General features: G+C 35.1%; 1 protein-coding gene across 1 annotated transcript in view; it reads right to left on the bottom strand.

Moving 5' to 3' along the window:
• The window catches only part of SYCP2 (synaptonemal complex protein 2), a 48,815-nt gene that overhangs the window by 18,662 nt on the left and 9,878 nt on the right, over positions 1–20,275 (bottom strand). Inside the window, exons 9-25 of the mRNA XM_058176705.1 lie at positions 17,691–17,779; positions 16,275–16,309; positions 15,583–15,725; positions 15,452–15,504; positions 14,965–15,010; positions 11,620–11,715; positions 9,890–9,950; positions 8,918–9,066; positions 8,121–8,195; positions 7,171–7,329; positions 6,972–7,068; positions 5,531–5,703; positions 4,893–4,968; positions 4,719–4,779; positions 3,242–3,369; positions 1,579–1,958; positions 1,287–1,411 (exon numbers count right to left, since the gene is read on the bottom strand). Coding sequence (XP_058032688.1) covers positions 1,287–1,411; positions 1,579–1,958; positions 3,242–3,369; positions 4,719–4,779; positions 4,893–4,968; positions 5,531–5,703; positions 6,972–7,068; positions 7,171–7,329; positions 8,121–8,195; positions 8,918–9,066; positions 9,890–9,950; positions 11,620–11,715; positions 14,965–15,010; positions 15,452–15,504; positions 15,583–15,725; positions 16,275–16,309; positions 17,691–17,779 — 1,946 coding nt within the window. The remainder of the gene's footprint in view (positions 1–1,286; positions 1,412–1,578; positions 1,959–3,241; positions 3,370–4,718; positions 4,780–4,892; positions 4,969–5,530; positions 5,704–6,971; positions 7,069–7,170; positions 7,330–8,120; positions 8,196–8,917; positions 9,067–9,889; positions 9,951–11,619; positions 11,716–14,964; positions 15,011–15,451; positions 15,505–15,582; positions 15,726–16,274; positions 16,310–17,690; positions 17,780–20,275) is intronic.

Genomic DNA, 20,275 nt, shown 5'->3' on the forward strand with positions numbered 1-20,275 from the left:
CTGAGCACTCTGTCATCGAAAACAGGCTCCCAAGCTCCATTTTCAGCTGCAACGGCCTCCTGCAACCCTCTGCCAGTAAAAACAGAGCTTGGGAGAGCCGCATGCGGGAGGCCTTGGCAGCCAAAAACAGAGTTTGGGAGCCCATTTTCACAGGCAGAAGCACCGCAGGTCAATCCTCCACTGTTTCCAGGGCGGCCCCATGGCCAGATCTAAGTACCCTGCAGGCGGATCCGGGACCCGGGCCTTGAGTTTGACACACCTGCTGTACTACTTCAGTACCAGCTTCAGGCTGTCCTAGAGCAAAGAGCCCTAACAGCTTTTTAGCTCAGGCACCAGTTCAGGTGCTTTTACTAGGTTCCAGCTTTTCTTTTTTAACCAGATGTCACTGGGGAAAAGAAATCTGTGAACTAATACAGAGAGCCTTCAATTTACAACCACGATTTGAATTGGAAGTTTCTCTGCTAAGTAACACAGTTTTTAAGTCAATCGTGCCCAATTTTATAACCATTTTGTGACCAGTTGTCAAGCAAATCCAGCTTCCCCTACTGACTTTGCTTGTCGAAAGCCCTATGGGAAGATCACAAATTACAATCATGTGACCCAGGATGCTGCAACTATTATGAATGCCTGCCAAGCACCCCAATTTGATCCTGTGACCACAGGGATGCTGCAATAGTTGGAAGCGCAAGGACCAGTCATAAGTCACTATTTTCATTATAGTATTGCCATAAGCAATTTTCTACTAGATGTTTTCTACTAGATATTAATAGTAGTAAAGATGTGGTGATCATTTACTTTTAAAAAATTAATTCTATTTTGCATTTGATTATTTCAGTATATTTTATTAGTATTTTCAGGCATCAGAGAATGAAACAGCTCCAAATTTTTAAACTTCAAAATATGATAATTAACATTTGTTTTTAAAAATGTGACATTATTCATAACTGAAATATAACCTTATAACTGTATTACTCTTATGTAAAAGAGTCATCTGTAAGATGGGTGGCATGTAAATTTAATAAATAAAATAAATAAATCTAGTAACACACAAAAAATGAAAGACTGGGAAAAATTACAGAATCACTAAAATTTTGTTCTGTTTCATGATAATATTAGAAAATTTTTAAAGAGATAAAAATAAGCTTAAGAAAATGTAGAAAACTACATTAAGAAAACTAAAAAAAGATAAAAATAGATCTATTGCAAAACTATTTACTTTTTAACATATAGTATCTATCTACATTTCAGTTACATAAAAAGAATATATATATATATATATACAATACCTCCTATCAGAAAATGATTGGCACAATTTTGCTGTATTTTTTATACCATCCTTTTCTTTATATCTTTTGCCGATTTTGTTTATTAACATTTCTGCTGCTTCAATCACATCTTTTGATTTTGTTTTCTGAAAAGAAGAAATAAGAAAAATTCAATACAGTGGTGTCCTTAATGTTATCTGTTCTTATTAGGGTTACCTAATGTATCAATAATATAAGAAATAGTTAATAAACTAAAAGCAATCACTATTTTGATTTACTGTATGACTAGAAAAGCAATGCTGAGGTTGTTTACCTTCTCATAATTTATTTGATCGGTTTTCTTATTAGCAGTCTCTTTTGCAGGAGGTGATATATTCAATCTAATATCATGATCATTCATTTCAGAGATTGATTTAGAGTGCCTTGAAGTTATTAGAGAACTATTATTCTTTTTGGTAGCAGGAAGTGATATTTCAGATGTATTGGAAACACTCTTTCTGCTTTTACTTTTTGGTATTTTCTCATCCAAATGCTTAAAACTGTTTTGTGAATCTGGTATTTTATTAGTTTTGCTGTGTTGCTCCTCTATGAATTTGCCACTGCAATGCTGTTTTTTTCTTAAGTCGGAAGACGTCATTTCAAATATTGAAGCAAAAGCTCTTTGCTTAGCAGCTCTGTCACTTAGATTAGCAGCTAATAGAAAACCAAAAACAAAAGTTTAAAATTAAGTAAAGTGTTATAAACTACCATACTTATTCAAAAGGAGGTCAACTCAGAATTTCATGTTTTTACAAACACAAAAATTACACAGCTTGTCAATTTAGGGCTGCCAACTCCAGGTAAAACCATTTCTAGGGATTTCCCCCAATATGTTTGCACGTATTTCACATTTGTATGCCTGTTTGTATATAGAGATATTGGTTTGAAGCCACATTCTTAAAAGGGCAATTCTAGGATAAATTAATAAATATTAGTTAGATTAGTGATTTCTGCTTAAAATTAATTGCCTGTAAAAAAGGCATCCAATCTTAGAAATTATTTGATCTTCTATAAGCACACCACTGTGTGTCTCTCATTCACAGGCCATATTTCCTGTTTTCAGAATAGAATTTAGACTAGAATTTTTTTATTGGCCAAGTGTGATTGGACACACAAGGAATTTGTCTTGGTGCATATGCTCTCAGAGAGGAGGAGGAGCAGGAGGAGGAGATCCTGAGATCTATCCTAAGCTATGGGTACATGCAAAGCAATAACTTCCTCTCAACCCAACCTACCTCACAGGTATGTTAAGGAGGGAAAATAGGTCTTGTCCCACACTCAGATATTAAGTACAAATTAAATAAAAATAGTAAAGAGGAAAATAGGATGCGGGTGAAGTGAGGAGAAGGGTAGGAAAGCTAAAGTGGAGAACAGAACTAGATGGAGAAATGGAGAGGAGGCAAGGAAAAGAGATAAATGGGTCATAATGGGTAAGAGGGAGAAAGGAGAGAAACCTTTTCATAATTGGCAGAAAGAAGTAATTTTCCCACTGAGCAGGTGGAATAAATTCTTCTCTTATTAAATCATGCTGGTGGTTGCTGTAAGCTTGGATAGATTAAACATTCCTAGACTGACTGTGGAGGAGAGGGATTCTTTGCTTAAGTGTTGACTTTTAACTTTTTTATATTAAGGCCTAAAGTGTTTGTCCTCTACATGAGGTTATGCCTCAGCAGCGAGGCAGGAGAAATGGAGTAGGAGAAACATGGACAATCATGAACACAATGGATTGGACAATCATATTAGAGTCCTAACTGACAATGAGTCAAAAATGGCTATCCTTTTCAAGAGTTATCTGCTTTTTTATATAACAAACAGATACACAAACACACATATAGAAAGACACACACAAACACACAGTTAAAGTTAACTATTTTCTTTCTAAATTCTTTATTTGGATAATTGTGAAAAAAAACTAATATAACTTTGATAGACTTAACCTTGATATGCTATACTTTCTGAGGCAGTAATCTTCTGACATTGAGTTATTATTGTTTCAGGTATCCAGCACTTAGTTTTTTTCTGAGTTTTAATTTCAGCAACAAAATTGTTTGAAAGGCCAGGAAACCTAAAAAAAAAAGCACACATATTTTATCAACTTTTTAATATGTTTATAATTTGACTTATGTGATTATTTCAAATATAAAATGCATTTTGTTTAAAAAATTAGCCAAATTGTGCAACTACTTGCAGCATTTGGATGCTTATATGTATCCAAATGTATTTCCCCCTACAAAGGGGTGGGGGAGTTAATTAGTTTCCCCAATGTTTACTGCAATGCTAATTCACATTTCTTGATACTCACTTTTCTGCTTTTTATTCAATCAAAATTGTAACCATTCTGAATACCAAGCTACTGTTTATCATCTATCTACATTCAAATTACTGACTAATCAGATCTGTATACAATGTTGCCTTTCCGCATTTTGTATACTCTAAAACTCAACCTTCCTTGCAATCATCCTAATAGTATGCTATCAAGAGTAATGATTTTTCTAAATCAATAGACAAATGAATAGAGATACACCTGTAGAAAACACCTCAACTCCATGCATGTTTTTTGGAGAAAAGAAAGCTAGAATGTTTTTGTTTCTTTACTTTGGAGGAAGTAAATAAAGGCACTAGTATTCTCAATGCCCTTTAAATTAGACAAGTAATGAACATGACACTCTGCAGGCTTGAAGTGGAGACAGTTGGTACTGATTTGCTTGCATTTTTGGTGTTTAACTATTATCCAGCTTGAGCTGAGCAATGATTGGCTGAAGGCGCTGCCTGCAATATCATGGATGCAAATATAAAGATAACCATGCTAAACAAACTTTCCTTTGCATCAGTGCATGGTGGAAAAAAGTCATAACAACAATTGCTTAGACCCACCAGATAATCAAGCACTAAAACCTTTCCTGAATGCTACCAGAGTTGACACTAACCTGATTCAGTGGAACATTTTGGCCAAGGAAAGGGGTAGCAACAGAAAAGACAGGCCTTCATGGTCCCTGATGACAACAAACCCTTCCTGATTATAGTTTATTGGATAGGCAAAAACTGTTGTAATAAGATGGCTATGCAAGTTTCCAGGTTCGAAATCTGGGGTTCAGAGTTCAATAATCTTTAATATTTGTTTTAATATTTAATATTAATATACTGTCTCTAAAACAAGAAATAAAGAAGTAATGATAAAAAGTTGGCACACACTGTTTTCTAGTCCTATATAGGAACAACTACAAAGCTGAAAACCCCTCCTTTCTAATGTCCACTTGTTGAGAAATCAGAAGTAAGATAAAAGATTATTAGTTATATTCTTGAAGTATATATGTGGAAAATCTCTACCAACATGAAATTAAGAACAGAATGTGTTGCTCAAATTAGGCATATTAGCATATATATTTCTCATCTATAATTATTTGCAGTACTTACAATGATTTGTCACTTTTGCGTATTGGTGGTTGGGAATCAGGAACAATATCACTTAACTCATCTATGTGGAACATATATATATTAAATTAGACATGAAATGCAATCCTATGATTTTCTAGAACAACATGAAAACTATTTTAAAGGGTGTCTATTGAAATACGTTGAACAATTTACCTAATTTTTGCTTTCCATTAATATATAGGTCATCCTCACTGTGGATCATATTTTTCATTTTCTCAGCTGGAACTTGCTATATATATATACATAATAAATCACAAATATTATTAAGATGCATATTTATTTATATTACTTTCTACATCAATTAGTTAAGTACAGGATACAAAAAACATATCCCTGATTAAAAGTTAATTTTATATTTTCTAATAATATGTCATATTTGGCACTCTGTTATAAATTATTTTTCAAAGCAACTTCAACATCCTCTTACGTGTACTTTCCAAGCAATCTGTTGGAAGATTAAGCTGTCCTCTAACTTTTTCCTATATAAAGCTTGTTCTTTCTCTTCTTACAATTATTCTACTTCACTTTTGTTTCTTTCACGTCTTCTCTTTTTCATTATTATTTAATTATTATTTTCCTGAGATCCACTTTACCAAATTGATTATCAAAAATATTGTACTTCAAATACAGAATTTAACTGCCTTGTATACTTCATTAATTCTCATTTTTTTTAAAAAAAGCACAATTTATTCTTTGGGGGAATATGTAGCTTTTAACCAAACCTTTAGAGGTTAGAAAATATCCATGTATTTTTCAGATTTAAATTTGTTGTACAAATCTAAAGTAGTTACCTTCTGAACAGAATTATTCCTATTGAGAGCCTTGGTTGCAGAAAGTGGAGGTGCACAATTATCTTCTCGGCCAGCCTTCATAGCCCTTGTCTCAGGTACTGAGAAAATTTCATTTCTTTCCACTAAGCTCATCATCTGAAGAGGGGTTTTAATCTTTCCTTTTCGTGGAGTTGCTGGGAAGGAACCCATAGTTCATTTCTTTTAATGCAACTTGTATTGCCACTTCCACGAAAATTACAGTAAATGAATTCACTGTTTCGTGGAAAAGAATTGCTCAAGGTGTCCTTCAGATTTACAGTGGATTAACCAATTTTCATCACCCTGATATCCTGCCTCTTAAGAACCCATACAAGATTTTGATAAACCAAATGTCAGTGGAAGTTAAGATGGATTAAGTTAAGATACTGCACCCAGCAGAGGAAGATTATAGAACAGTCTGGATGTAAACAAAATGCATTCTTGATGTTTGCATTAAAACATAGGGTGTTGCTCTTCTCCAGAATCTATCACTGCTAGTAGATAAGAAAATCCCAGAGTAAAATTGTTTCCACAGAACTTGATTTCTAGAAATGCTACTTGACTGTGATTTTCTTTTGTCTCTTGATGGCTGTGTGACATTTAGAAACTCCCCTGCCAGCTCCCTTTATCTGGTGTAAGGCAATAAATGAATCCATTTATTGTGAAAACTTCCCAGCTATTTGAATATGGTCTGTAAGGGGCATGCATAAGGGCATCAACGTGCCTACCGTTCCTATCCTAATGTTCCCTTTGATTGTATTCAATTTCATATAGTTATTACATACTTATGGTTATATATATGTTTATATATCGTATAGTTATTTCATGCTTATGCTTATATATAATGTTGTGACAAATAAAATAAATAAATAAAATAAATAAATAAAAACTTCCACTGCTTATTCAGATTTCTGTTACCATAGGACACAGGAGGAAATATTCCCTTTTAGGGATTATAGAACTCATACTATTTCCATGGAGGCTTAATTCTCTATTTCTTCATTAGAACCACCACCAACTAGTCTCCTGTTACATATAAAAATTTTGTCAAGTCTAGGGCTGGAGAAGGAAGACAGAAAAATGATTCATCTCAGCCTATCAGGTAAGTGTTTCCGGGCTATTTGGTTTTCACTGAATAACGGGAACATAATCTATCAACTCACTAGGCCTTAAATAATACCACTTATGATACTCATGCTAATAGCTCTATGTACAGGGTTTCGTAGAGTAAAAAAAAATAATTACAAAATTTGAAGTGATTTTATGAGGTCAACTTGACCAACCCACAAAGTCACTAAACATCATTTCTAGAGGCCAATGATAGCTATTGACCCATGATGAGAGAGGAACATTTTTTAAAAATAATAAAATACATTAACAACATACTGAATTAAGGCACAATACAATATGTCATTTAACTTACAAGTACTAATTGAAGGAAATGGACTCTGCACAGAAAACCTGGAAGTGGATGACACAATCATTGATGCCTCAGACATTTTCCTTTTACCAGGGGTGGTCTTGAAATAAAATGAGAAATATAATTTAACCCAGCATTCAAACATTTAATCAAATATCACAAAACAAGAATTCTTCTTTTCTATTTGAAAGCTTAAAACTACCTTGGATTGACCTGTTTGGAAGTCCATCTCAATTGTTTTTTTACTTAGATTTATCTCTGCCTGGGGATATTGATGTTGAGAGAAACAACTATTTTTTTCTTGCTGTAATTTACATTCTTTCTCTTTCAAAGGTGACATCTGACTTTCCGGTATAAGAACCTAGTCATTTCAAATATTAAAAAATCCCATTATTACTATTCAAATATTAAAAATCCCATTTTTTCAAATATTAAAAAATCCCATTATTACTATTCTTTCCAATAAGACTAAACTCCAGCCAGCAATGAGGATATTTATATTATAAGGTAGTTGGGCTTTTCTAAATATTTTGAAAGCCTAGCCTTGATCCATAAAATTTTAAGGACACTAATTCGTGACTCCTTTATTCTGGTTATTCCATGCAATACATCCCCCCCTCCCACAATGGTACTGATAATTGTCAGAACCATTTTAGATCGGAAAACTATGGGATGACTGGTCAACTGTTTGATTTATTGACCAGTAGATGGCAGGAAAGAGAGAGGAAGGGGGTAAGTGGGCTATATAAACCTCCCATCAGCTTGCATGGTACCGCCTCTCCTTTTATTCTAACAAAGCTGCAGATGCTATACGTTCACTTTTAAACAAAATTCCCCATTAATTTTATATGACATTAATATAATAATGCTTAGAAGTATTATGGTTCAGATTAATTATCCTGTAATTTCCAATTGTTAAAAATTAACTTCACTGTTTTAACAGAGAGAGCCTACATATTGGGATCCAATTGTTTGATGAATAGGGGTGGGATTAATTTTCTAAATTAATGGGTGGTTTTTATGAAAGGCACGTTGACAAAAAATAATAAAATTTACTGTATACTATCTGTAGCTTCAAAATTTGCATTTCATATGTATTGCCCAGATTAAACACATGTATGAAATATTTATTATCGTAACTGAAATATTTACCTGTGATCCACTTTCATCAAAAACTACATGAACCGTTGTTTTTGCAACTGACACAGTATTTTTCCTTGTAAACCCCTGAAGCAATATATGGGCAAAAAAGGAAGGCGTTACATTAAAAGTTCATATTCCTTCTAGCTTAGTTTACTTTTCTTTACATGTCATATTATGATAAAATGTGATTCATTCATTTTGATGCTTTCTCTTTCACTTAAGAAACAAATCCTCCAGATGGCAAACATTTAAAAAATATTTTTTTCAATTCTTTCATTTTCATCTTCCTTGAAAGTAACACTGCAAATTCAGTATTTTTTTAAAAAAGCAACAACTAGATGTGAAGAGTGTATGTGTGCATGTACACATGCATGCACACCTCTAAGTCAGTGGTCGACTCTTGTCAACTACCTGGATAAATCCCTGCAATTTTTTAAAATCACCTAGATCACCTAGCTGGCCTTGTGCCTAAGGCAGGACCAAAACTCACAATCTCTCAGTTTCTAGTCTGATGCCTTAAGAAGAACACCAAACTGGCTCTCTAGATGAGAAGTATTTATGATATTATTTGACATGGTAATTCAAAACCCAGGAATATTATAGAATTTATTGATTTTAAAAATGTGAACAAATGTGTATCGGATTCTTTATTTATTTTATGATTGTTGTTATTATTCAGGCAATAACTGCTGGAATTATGTTATCTTCAACTGCATAGATACAGACAAGAATAACCAACTACAAATATAATAGTAAACAGTGGTTAGTAATTTTTATTCCACAAGAGAAAAAGAAAACGATATTACCTGATATTTTGTTGCATCATAAACTTTTCTTACTGCATCCGTAATTTCCAATGCAGAATCAAAATGCAAGATTATTTTCTCACCTTCCTGGGCACCAATAGACATTGGGTTGTTTAGATGTACCATTAACAATTTCTCTTTTTCTTTTTCTACACAGAAATGAAACATATCAGAATAACAGAATAACAAGAGTTAGAAGGGACCTTGGAGATCTTCTAGTCCAACCCCCTACTTAGGCAGGAAACCCTACACCATTTCAGACAAATGGCTATCCAACATTTTCTTAAAAATTTCCAATGTTGGAGCATTCACAACTTCTGCAGGCAAGTCGTTCCACTTATTAATGGTTCTAACTGTCAGGAAATTTCTCCTTAGTTCTAAGTTGCTTCTTTCCATGATCAGTTTCCACCCATTGCTTCTTGTTCTACCCTCAGGTGCTTTGGAGAACAGCCCGACTCCCTCTTCTTTGGGGCAACCCCTGAGATATTGGAACACTGCTATCATGTCTCCCATAGTCCTTCTTTTTATTAAACTAGACATACCCAGTTCCTGCAACCGTTCTTCATATGTTTTAGCCTCCAGTCCCCTAATCATCTTTGTTGCTCTTCTCTGCACTCTTTCTAGAGTCTCAACATCTTTTTTACATCGTGGCGACCAAAACTGGATGCAATATTCCAAGTGTGGCCTTACCAAGGCATTATAAAGTGGCACTAACACTTCACATAATCTTGATTCTATCCCTCTTTTTATGCAGCCCAGAACTTGACTCCCTCTTCTTTGTGGAAAGCTCTATGGTAACATATTCTTTAGTATTAAATAGTTGTTTATTTGGAAGTACCGTATTTCCTTTGCAAACATTACAAAAACACACCAATAAAATAGTAAGTTTTTCTGAAATAGAAATAGCCGTTTTAAATATCATACTTATCCTTAACATTCTGAAAATAAGAAATACATTAAAACCTCAAGTACCTTCGATTATATAGGTCTTAACATCTTCTTCTGGTATGCACACAGTTTCCCACTGTTGACCCTAGAAGTTAAATTTATGAAAAAAGTAAGGAAGTGCAATATTGTTTACTGTTATAGATTACAGCTGAAGATTTGGTGAAATATTTCCAAAATATAGTTCTTCAGGATGCCAACTGTTTGTCAGTAGTTTGTGTTAAAGATATTAATTTTTGTCTCTGGTACATGTTTTCTTTCCCAACAGGTCAAAACAAGAATGTGGATTTGATAATAATTTTACCGAAGGAAATTTTAGGTAAACATAAGATATATTTTTTATGTACACATAATCTTACAGTTTAAAATAACAACAATTATGAAACTGTTCTTCATCCTTCTTTTGTGTTCCCAGACAATATGGAACTTAGATGAGCAGGCAGTTGCTTTTGAAAAGGAACAAATGTTTTGCCTGTGAATCAAGGGCTTTTTCGTATTATGAGCAGTAAAATGGAATTAAACAGCTAAGTAGATTAATCATAATGGCAGTATGTGAGACCAAATTAAATAGTCACATGTAAATGCTCTGGCATGCCAACAGAGTGAAAAAAAGATTTCCAAATCCTATATGTGGCACTTAAGATCAGGGGAAAAGAACTCTTTTGGAGACTATCTAGATCCCATTGTCAGCAATATGGACTCTGTGGTTTAGGAGGACTTTAATAACACCAGCCAAACTAAGCAGAAAACATTTCCAGAGGAATCAAGAAACCATTAGAATGTATTTGCCTGAAAAATTTATTTTAATTTCCATTCCATCCTTACAAATTGGGAAAGCTGCTTAAATATTCAGTCTCAGCAGCCGATTATCTCCTCATGTCGCTCTGCTAAATATTAGATCAGTCATTTAAGTGTGTCCTACCCAACCCTGAAAATCAAATCCTAAATATGCTGTCAGTGGTTACCACGACTTGAACAAAATAGAACAGGTTCATCATATACATGAAAGTCCCACTGGATCACACATCCAGGAATCATCAACAATAAAACTTAGATTACAGATGTCATGCTAGTAAAATGACTGCTGGATAATGGAACGCCTAAGCAACAGCAATGGAAAGGGACTGATCTTCATCAGGAAGAGGGGGAGCATATATGTATAATGTACTATAAAGCTTAATAATTATTTAATTTGAAAGAAAATATGCATCTGCAAAAAACACTGAGAAATGGGGTTGATATTTTTTACCATGTATACTTTAAAAACCATGGATTCTTTTTTATGTTTTAAAGATAATAATCATAATAATCATAATAATCATAACAACAACAACAGAGTTGGAAGGGACCTTGGAGGTCTTCTAGTCCAACCCCCTGCCCAGGCAGGAAACCCTACACCATTTCAGACAAATGGCTATCCAACATTTTCTTAAAAATTTCCAGTGTTGGAGCATTTACAACTTCTGCAGGCAAGTTGTTCCACTGATTAATTGTTCTAACTGTCAGGAAATTTCTCCTTAGTTCTAAGTTGCATCTCTCCTTGATTAGTTTCCACCCATTGCTTCTTGTTCTATGATGATTATATTAAAACTTGATGCAGCATAGGAGGGAGGGAGAGAGGAAAGGAAGGAGGGAAGGAGAGAGGGAAGGAAAGAAGGAAGGAGCAAGCTTTTTTAACATCTGACTTTCACAATAAATTATTCTGATTCTGTTACAATGTAAAAAAAGTTGGATTCAATAAAGAAAATTTAACCTACTTCATCATCTGCAGCAACATAGAAGGATATACTTTTACTACCAACGTTAAAGTCAATCCAACATTCTTCAAGGTTTTCATCTGCTGGCATTTGTAGCTATAATAGAATCAGATTTTTTAAAAAAAGAACCATTATAAACTTTTTATAACATTTTGCAATGTTTTCATCTTAATAATTATGGGTTATCATGCCAAGGGTAAGTTGATGACAGTGTATTCACTCTTCTTGTGGAACAGCTTCAATGCTTTATTTTAGTATTTAAACTTCAGTTTTGTTTGAAAATAGGAGCTGTGATTTAATATTGGTTTCAAACGCTAATTAAATCACAAGGTCAGAACATAACGCATAAAGCAATTTATGGACTACAAATAAAAGAACCTTTTCCAAAAGTGACCATAGCACAATTGACTTTTGTCTCAATATATGCCCTTACAAAAATCACTATAATGGGATACCCAACTACAACAAAAGCCAACTATTATCTCATAGAAACCGACCTCTCATCTCTTGATTGGCAAATTCTACTCTCTGACTGTATCACTGCCGAAGACCATTATAACATTTTCTTGCTCGAAATCAATAGTTATTAAACTATATGTACCACTAATCACCACCAAAACCAAGAAAAACAAATTACCTGTATCAATAAGAAAGCTCCAATCAAAAAGAAAATCCCTCTGGCGAAAAAACAAAACTGGCTATGTAGCTAACTTTAAAAGCCGATACAAAAATATATGCCACCAAATAAAGACTGAATGCACCAATTACCATATCAAACAAGAAGAAAACCTTCTGCGCATGAAATCCAACCACACCTTCTACAATTTTGTAGACAACAAACTTAAAGACTCGAGATCCATCCCACCCCTAAAAGGATCTAACAGTAACGAATGCAATGATGACGCAGTTAAAGCAAACCTCTTTAACACATTGTTCAGCTCAGTCTTTGTAAACAGCAGTGGTTCATGTCCAACATTCCCTAGTTGTACCACTAATAACTACAACGATCTAACACAAATAGATTTCACAGAAGATAACATTGAAAAGGCACTATCTAGACTAAAACCATCTGTATCTATTGGACCTGACGGACTCTACTTCTTAAAAAAGCTTTCCACTGCTATAGCAGAACTCCTAAGCATAATCTTTGAAAAATCTTTCAGGACCAGTTTCCTACCCAACCTATGGTCACTAGCCACGGTCATCCCTATCTTCAAAAAGGGAGCCTAGTTGCAAATTACAGACCAATCTATTTATGCTGTGTCACCTGCACAGTCATGAAATCAATCATCATCCATTACCCTCCACCTAAAAAACAAGCAATCTACTCTCTAATAAACAATCTGGTTTCAGAAAAAGATTATCCAGTAATCTACAACTTCTACATTGCAAAAACATATGGACTACAAATCTTGATCAGGGCAAAGCAATAGATGCAATTTACATAGACTTCTGTAAAGCCTTTGTTTCAGTGGTACATGACAAACTACTTCTAAAACTAAAATCCAATGGCATCTCCGGACCCCTCCATAATTGGATAACTGTGTTCCTGTCAAACAGACAACAAGTGGTCAAAATAGGGAGCGCCCTATCAAATCCTGCATCTGTTAATAGCGGTGTCCCCCAAGGTAGTGTTCTAGGACCAACACTCTTCATACTATATACATAAATGACCTTTGTGATCATATTATAAGTAACTGCGTTTTCTTCGCTGATGATGTAAAACTATTTAACACCACCAATAATGCTGCTACCCTTCAAAAAGACCTTGATTTTGGATTGGAATGGTCAAAAAATTGGCAACTCCAAATCTCAACCAACAAATGCTCTGTCTTACACATTGGCAAAAGGAATCAGAACACAAAATACAAGCTGAGTGGACATGACCTTCTAGATGACCCACACTCTGTCAAGGATCTTGGAGTACTCATATCAAATGATCTAAGTGCCAAAGCCCACTGTAACAACATCGCCAAAAAGGCATTAAAGGTTATAAACTTAATCTTGTGTAGCTTCTTGTCTGGTAATATTACACTACTAACCAAAGCATACAAAACATTTGCTAGAACAATTCTCGAATACAGCTTATCTGCCTGCAACTGCACTGCATATCAGACATTAATACAATTGAACATGTCCAAAAATATTTCACAAGAAGAGTCCTCCACTCCTCCGCTTGCAACAAAATGCCTTATGCCACCAGACTTGAAATTTTGGGCTTAGAAAATTTAGAACTACACCACCTTTGATATGACCTCAGCATAGCTCATAAAACCATCTGCTACAATGTCCTACCTGTCAATGACTACTTCAGCTTCAACCACAACAATACACGAGCACACAATAGATACAAACTTAAAAGTGAACCGCTCCAAACTCCATTGCAGAAAATATGACTTCAGCAAGAGTAGTCAATGCCTGGAATGTACTACCTGACTCTCTGGTTTTATCCCAAAACCCCAAAAATTTTAAACTTAGACTGGCTACTGTTGACCTCACCCCATTCCTAAGAGATCTGTAAGGAGCATGCATAAGAGCACCAGTGTGCCTACTGTCCCTGTCCTAATATTCCCTTTAATTGTATTCATTTTATGTATTCGATTCATGCTTATACTAATATATATATTATCTATTACGTACTCAACAAATAAATAAATAAAATAAAAAATAAAAAGCACAAAGGACCAGGACTTGAAAGAAGGTGAGAAAGGATATGGAGTTAATCGCTATTCTCAGTTTAGCTAAGCAGCTAATTTCTATCCTAAAATAGCTTATGTCTGAACAGGCTCTCTATGCTGTGCTGATGTCTGCATTCAAATGACTAATTCTGATATTAGTTTAACATTCTGTTCCCATTTCTAAATCAAAACTCTTTGAATTATTACCAGTCAAATGCAAAATTCCCAAATTCAAATAAAGGTAAAGGTAAAGGTTCCCCTCGCACATACGTGCTAGTCGTTGCCAACTCTAGGGGGCGGTGTCATCTCCGTTTCAAAGCCAAAGAGCCAATGCTGTCCGAAGATGTCTCCGTGGTCATGTGGCCAGCATGACTCAACACCAAAGGCGCACGGAATGCTGTTACCTTCCCACCAAGGTGGTCCCTATTTTTTCTACTTGCATTTTTACGTGCTTTCGAAACTGCTAGGTTGGCAGAAGCTGGGAAGAGTAACAGGAGCTCACCCCATTACGCGGCACTAGGGATTCGAACTGCTGAGCTGCCGACCTTTCGATCGACAAGCTCAACGTCCTAGCCCCTGTGCCACCGCGTCCCTACCAAATTCAAATAAAGCATCATAAAGTTTCAAATAATATATTTTGAAACATAGTCAAAAGAAAAGAACTTACCTCATGTTTACCAAGGGCAGCTGATAAACAAGGATAGGTAAATACCCTGAAAGAGAATACAGTATTTTCATAATAAAAGTAGTTTAATTGCTTCATTCTTCATCTCTACTCAGAAAAATAGAATTCCTATTTCCATTTATCCTTTTCCTTGGGGGAAAAATGTTAAAACATACACTAGTGATAAAAACACTCATGATTTTCCCTCCATAAGATATATTGAGTACTTATTATGTAATTAGCTTTATCCCAGCTTTTGCCTTACAATAGGACATACCCTCAAAACATTGATGAGATAAAATTTAATGAGATGCACTAATTAAGTTTCATTAACAGCTAATGCTACGTCTGGATTGCTGATGTTGGCAAACATGAATAACAACTTCAAAGAATAATCTTGTGACTCTTTTTTCAATTTATGAAAAGTCATGCTTATTTAGGGTGTATATTCTGTAATTAGAAATCTGTATTTGGTTAATGTTATGCATACCTTCTTTTGTCTCCAAGCATGCCATTAACTTGGTTAAGGAACTTCCTGCAGTCCTGTTTAAAGAGAAAAGTAGTATAAACCCTTTGACAATTTTCCTATTTTGAAAGAATCAGTATTTGAATATGACTTACTGTTTCAAACTCAGAATCTTTAATTTGTTTAAATGCACTGCTGACAAAATCCATTGGAAACCACTGGATTGCCAGCTCTCTTCTTTGTTTTTCTGATGTCATTCTGCATAATGCTTCAGTAATGGCAACTTGAAGATCATAGTCTATAATACATATGGTAGAAGCATTACCATAAATTTTTTTGATAGTAATTAACTGTTACTGCCTGAATATGAACCATATATACACATTCACAAACAATACTTAGAGTATAATTCGTTGTATATATCTGAAGTACTCAATGTAGTGTTCATAGGTATGAATATTGTCAGGAAATTGTTATTTGCCTAACTAGTTGGCCAGGCAATATATAAACTAACTATGTATGTTTGTGGAAAGGCATGATATTGCTTTAAGGCTGTGCTGCATCATGCAAGCATCCTGATTGGTTGAGCTCTGTAGCCAATGTATAAAAGGACTACTAAATTATGGCTTGTGGGGAATCTACAGGGACGCTACAGCATTGTAACCTGATGACATGCTGAAACTGTATATTTGAGCTTTATGATTGTTGCTTGATCATGGCTAGTTACTGATTCCTCAAGATACTGACTGTTGTGTATTGAACTGAACCGAACTGAAATACATACGCTTAAAATTAAACAGCTCTGGATAACATTAATACATTTGTTGAAATCATAATCTGTGCTTACCCCCAGCATCCAAAATTCTTTTCCCCATATCACTCCTGTCAAACAAATACTGTGATTCAGTTTGACTGGCATTTTAAACATTACATGTATTGTAAAATTATGCCTGTTTATCCAATTTATAGGCCACCCATTGACTCTGGACAACATACAATTGAAAGTAAAAAAAAAAAAAAGCAAAGGATAAGAAACAGACCAGAGGCAGTTTGAAGAAAACATATAAACCCAAAACTCCATCCAATAGGGACTCAACCATTACCCTGCCCAAAGCCTGGAAGAAGAGTCAGGTCTTTAATAACTTCTTGAAAGTCATCAGATTGGACACCAACCAATTCTCAAACGGTTTAGTATTTTCAATCTAAAATTCCAGATGATGCCCAGAACTAAGAACAATCGAGGCACGAAGCATTGTTATGTTTTTAAGAATTATTTCTCAAAAATCAACATGTATCCAAACATATTTGCATGTATTGTTTTTGTTAATAATGATTTGTTCTTAGCTTTTGATTCTATAAAAAAGTACAAATAAGAAATATTTGATATAATAATAACTATTGATATGATTTAATAAACATTATTTTCAATAGTTTCTATATTTTATTTATTATTGGGTATGCATCCTACATCTCCCTTCTTTTATATTTGCTTCTTCCCATGGACCAATCTCTCCTTTTCAGAGCATTTAAGGTTAGGATTGAAGTTATAGAGACAGACCAATCTCTCCTTTTCAGAGCATTTAAGGTTAGGATTGAAGTTATAGAGAGAGACTTTTCTGTTAACCAGGACAATTTAGCTATGGTATGATTTTGTTCCAAAGGGACATATCATTAAAAGTATTTATAAGTTCTATTTCTTCAGGAAAGGAATTCCTATTTATTATTGGATTGTGTCAAATTAATATATAGGGATTACAGAAATATTCTTACAACACCTAGTTATTCAAGCTCTCTTGTCCGAAGGAGGCATTTAAATTGATAAACGGCCTGTGTCTTATTCACAGAGTCAAAAGCTACTGGTGTTCTTGCTGACACAATATTATAATAAAAATATTCCATCTTTAAAGTATCATCTGAAACAAGTGAGATGAAAATTTGAAGAAGACTCCCCAAATGCAATCTTTGGTTCATCTATGAGAAGGTTTTGGAAAGTACAATGGGATAGCCATAAACCAATTTAAACTTGTATAAGTTGTGGCTTATTCAAAACACTGCATATTATTCATAATTAACAGAACTATCATATTTACATCAGTTTTTTAAGATTAACTTTAAAATGTTTAACTTTGAACAAATTCTGCTTAAACATAAATGAAATGATCTCAACATGAAATAACATTATCCTAACTAGATTTTAGGTTTCCACAAGGGACCCCAGGGTTATATTAAAGTTAAATGTGAACATTATATTAAAGTTAATTACATGACTTGTAGCATTTCCTTTGTAGAAATTGTTTTCTTTCTAATATCTCGAGGCATAGCAATAAGCATGGTGTTCAGTTTTCTTACTGCCTAAAGATAATAAAAAGAGGTAACTGAATATTAAGCATACTTTAAAGACTCAGTATAATGCCCCAAACATCTTTAATTACCTACGTAATGTAATGAAGGTTTTAGTTTTAATTATTATGCCTCTCAAGAGTTAGCTGTGCTACATACAGTTATATTTTCTAGCATAAAAAAGGCAATTAATGGAGCAAAGGGAAGACCTTCCCTTACAAGGGAAGTAAATTTTGACACAATCACAGTGATCATCTAAACAAATGTATTGAAAAATAAACCATGGAATCAGAATCAATGGTTGCCAGAATAAATGCTGAGCAGGAGGTAGTATCAAGCCTAAGGTTTAGTTCTGTGGGGTTTCTCAGAGTTCAACATTCTTACTTCTATTTAATATTTACAAGTGGTGAAGTATGCAACTGTATGAAGTCAGGTATCATCAAATATACAGATAGTTATCGACTTACAACAGTTCATTTAGTGACAATTCAAAGTTCAAATGGCATTGAAAAAAGGGACTTATGACCGTTTTTCATAGTTACAAGCTTTGCAGTATCCCCATGATCACGTGATCAAAATTCAGATGCTTGGCAACTGACTCATTGTTATGACAGTTGCAGTGTCCCGGAGTCATGTGATCATCAACCTTCCAACAAGCAAAGTCAATGGGGAAGCCAGATTCACTGAACCACCAGGTTACCAACTTATCAACTGCAGTGATTCAGTTAACAACCATGACAAGAAAAGTCGTAAAATGGGGCAAAGCTCACTTAACAAATGTCTCACTTAACATAAATTTTTGGCTCAGTTGTGGTCGTAAGTCAAATACTAGCTGTATTGATAACACCCAGTCTTGGCCCCTGGCTTTACCAAGTGCTACCATCAAGATTCTGTCATAGCATCAAGAGATTGTTGAGGTCTGGATGGGAAGAAACAGCCTGAGACTCAACCCTAGTAGGACTGAGCAGTGGGGAGTGCAGGGTTTTCCAGGGACTCTCCTGCTTTAGTTTCTGAGTAGCACTGCAATTTTTTTCCTTGTTTATTTTATTTTTATTTATTTTTGTCACAACAATATACATAAGCATCACACAAAATGGTTATATAGTGTATAAACATATATATGAGGAAATATGAGGAAGTATAAGCATATATGTATAAGAATTTAAAAAAAAACAGGACAGGAACGGTAGGCACGTTTGTGCTCTTATGCACGCCCCTTATAGCCCTCTTAGGAATTGGGTGAGGTCAACAGTAGAAAGTTTTTGGTTAAAGCTTTTGGGATTATGAGAAGAGATTCTCTACATGTAACCTATGTTTTGAAAGTCCTCCCAGCCCTGTAGTTCTGCTCAAAGTAATTGTTAGAAGGGTCTTCACAGAATGAACTTCTGTACCAGTTGGGCTTATTCCTGGACAGGCAGAGCCTTCTATCACTGTCACTTAGGCTCTGTTATTTGGATTACTGTAATACACTTTATTTAGAACTGCCCTCAAGACCACTCAGAAACTACAGCTAGTATATAATGCAACAGCACAAACAGTGTTATGGCCCACCAACTGCCAGAGGAACTGGAGGCAGACTCGGATGATGAGGTGGTTAGGGAGGAACTTGGGCCAGTCCTGGAGTCTGGGGAAGGCTCTGATGGATGTGTCAGAAGCAGAGATAGAGCCAGGGCTGTCTGACATTTTCCACTGCCTTCGGAGTTGGAGTTAAGTGGGAGAGGAGAACAGCTGGGGCCTGTTCCAGATGCGTGTATGCGCAGAGCTGTCAGGAGAGAAAAACTGAGGAACAGGGGCTGACGCAGGAAGAAATGCACACATGGACACTGAATGGTCCCTCCCTGACTGTAGAATAAACAGAAGCAAAAGGAGAGTGGTGGTTGCAGGAGACAACAGTTTGCATTTCTTTTGGAAGATTTGCTTATTGTGGTTCGTGCCTCAGACTTTTTGCCAGGAATTATTTTACAGTTTTGTGACTGGAAGCTCTCGGCCTGGCAATTATCCAAGGACTGATAAGATCTGTTATTGCAATTAACCCTTGGAAGGATTATTGCCTGGACTTTTCTGTGTGTGAATACCATGAATTCACAGTAGCTAAATAAAAAGATTTTTTTTGGGACAAGGAGTCTGTTTCTTGGTTCTGCTAAGGCTGGGTCAGAACAGTTATGGGCACATCTGGTACACATGTATGACACCTCTATTTGCAAGTTGTGCCGGATGCCAGTTGGTTGAATTCCAGGTGTAATTCAAGGTGCTGAGAGTATCTGTAAGAGTCCTTTGTGGCTCAGGACATAAATATTTGGAGGCAATCTTTCTTTCATTGTTTCTGTATACTGTTTAAGATCACAAAAGGAGTCTCAATTAATAAAACAACGGTACCTTATAGGCACACCATCTCTGTTGTCATGCCTGCCATCAGGGACAGCATTTCTCCATATGACCTCAACTCTGCTATCATTCAGAAGGCCTGAAAAGCTGGCTCTTCTAGTAAACACTTGCCCAGAGCAATAT

The sequence above is a fragment of the Ahaetulla prasina genome, chromosome 3 (genome assembly GCF_028640845.1).
Source record: "Ahaetulla prasina isolate Xishuangbanna chromosome 3, ASM2864084v1, whole genome shotgun sequence".
Taxonomy (NCBI): Eukaryota; Metazoa; Chordata; class Lepidosauria; order Squamata; family Colubridae; genus Ahaetulla; species Ahaetulla prasina.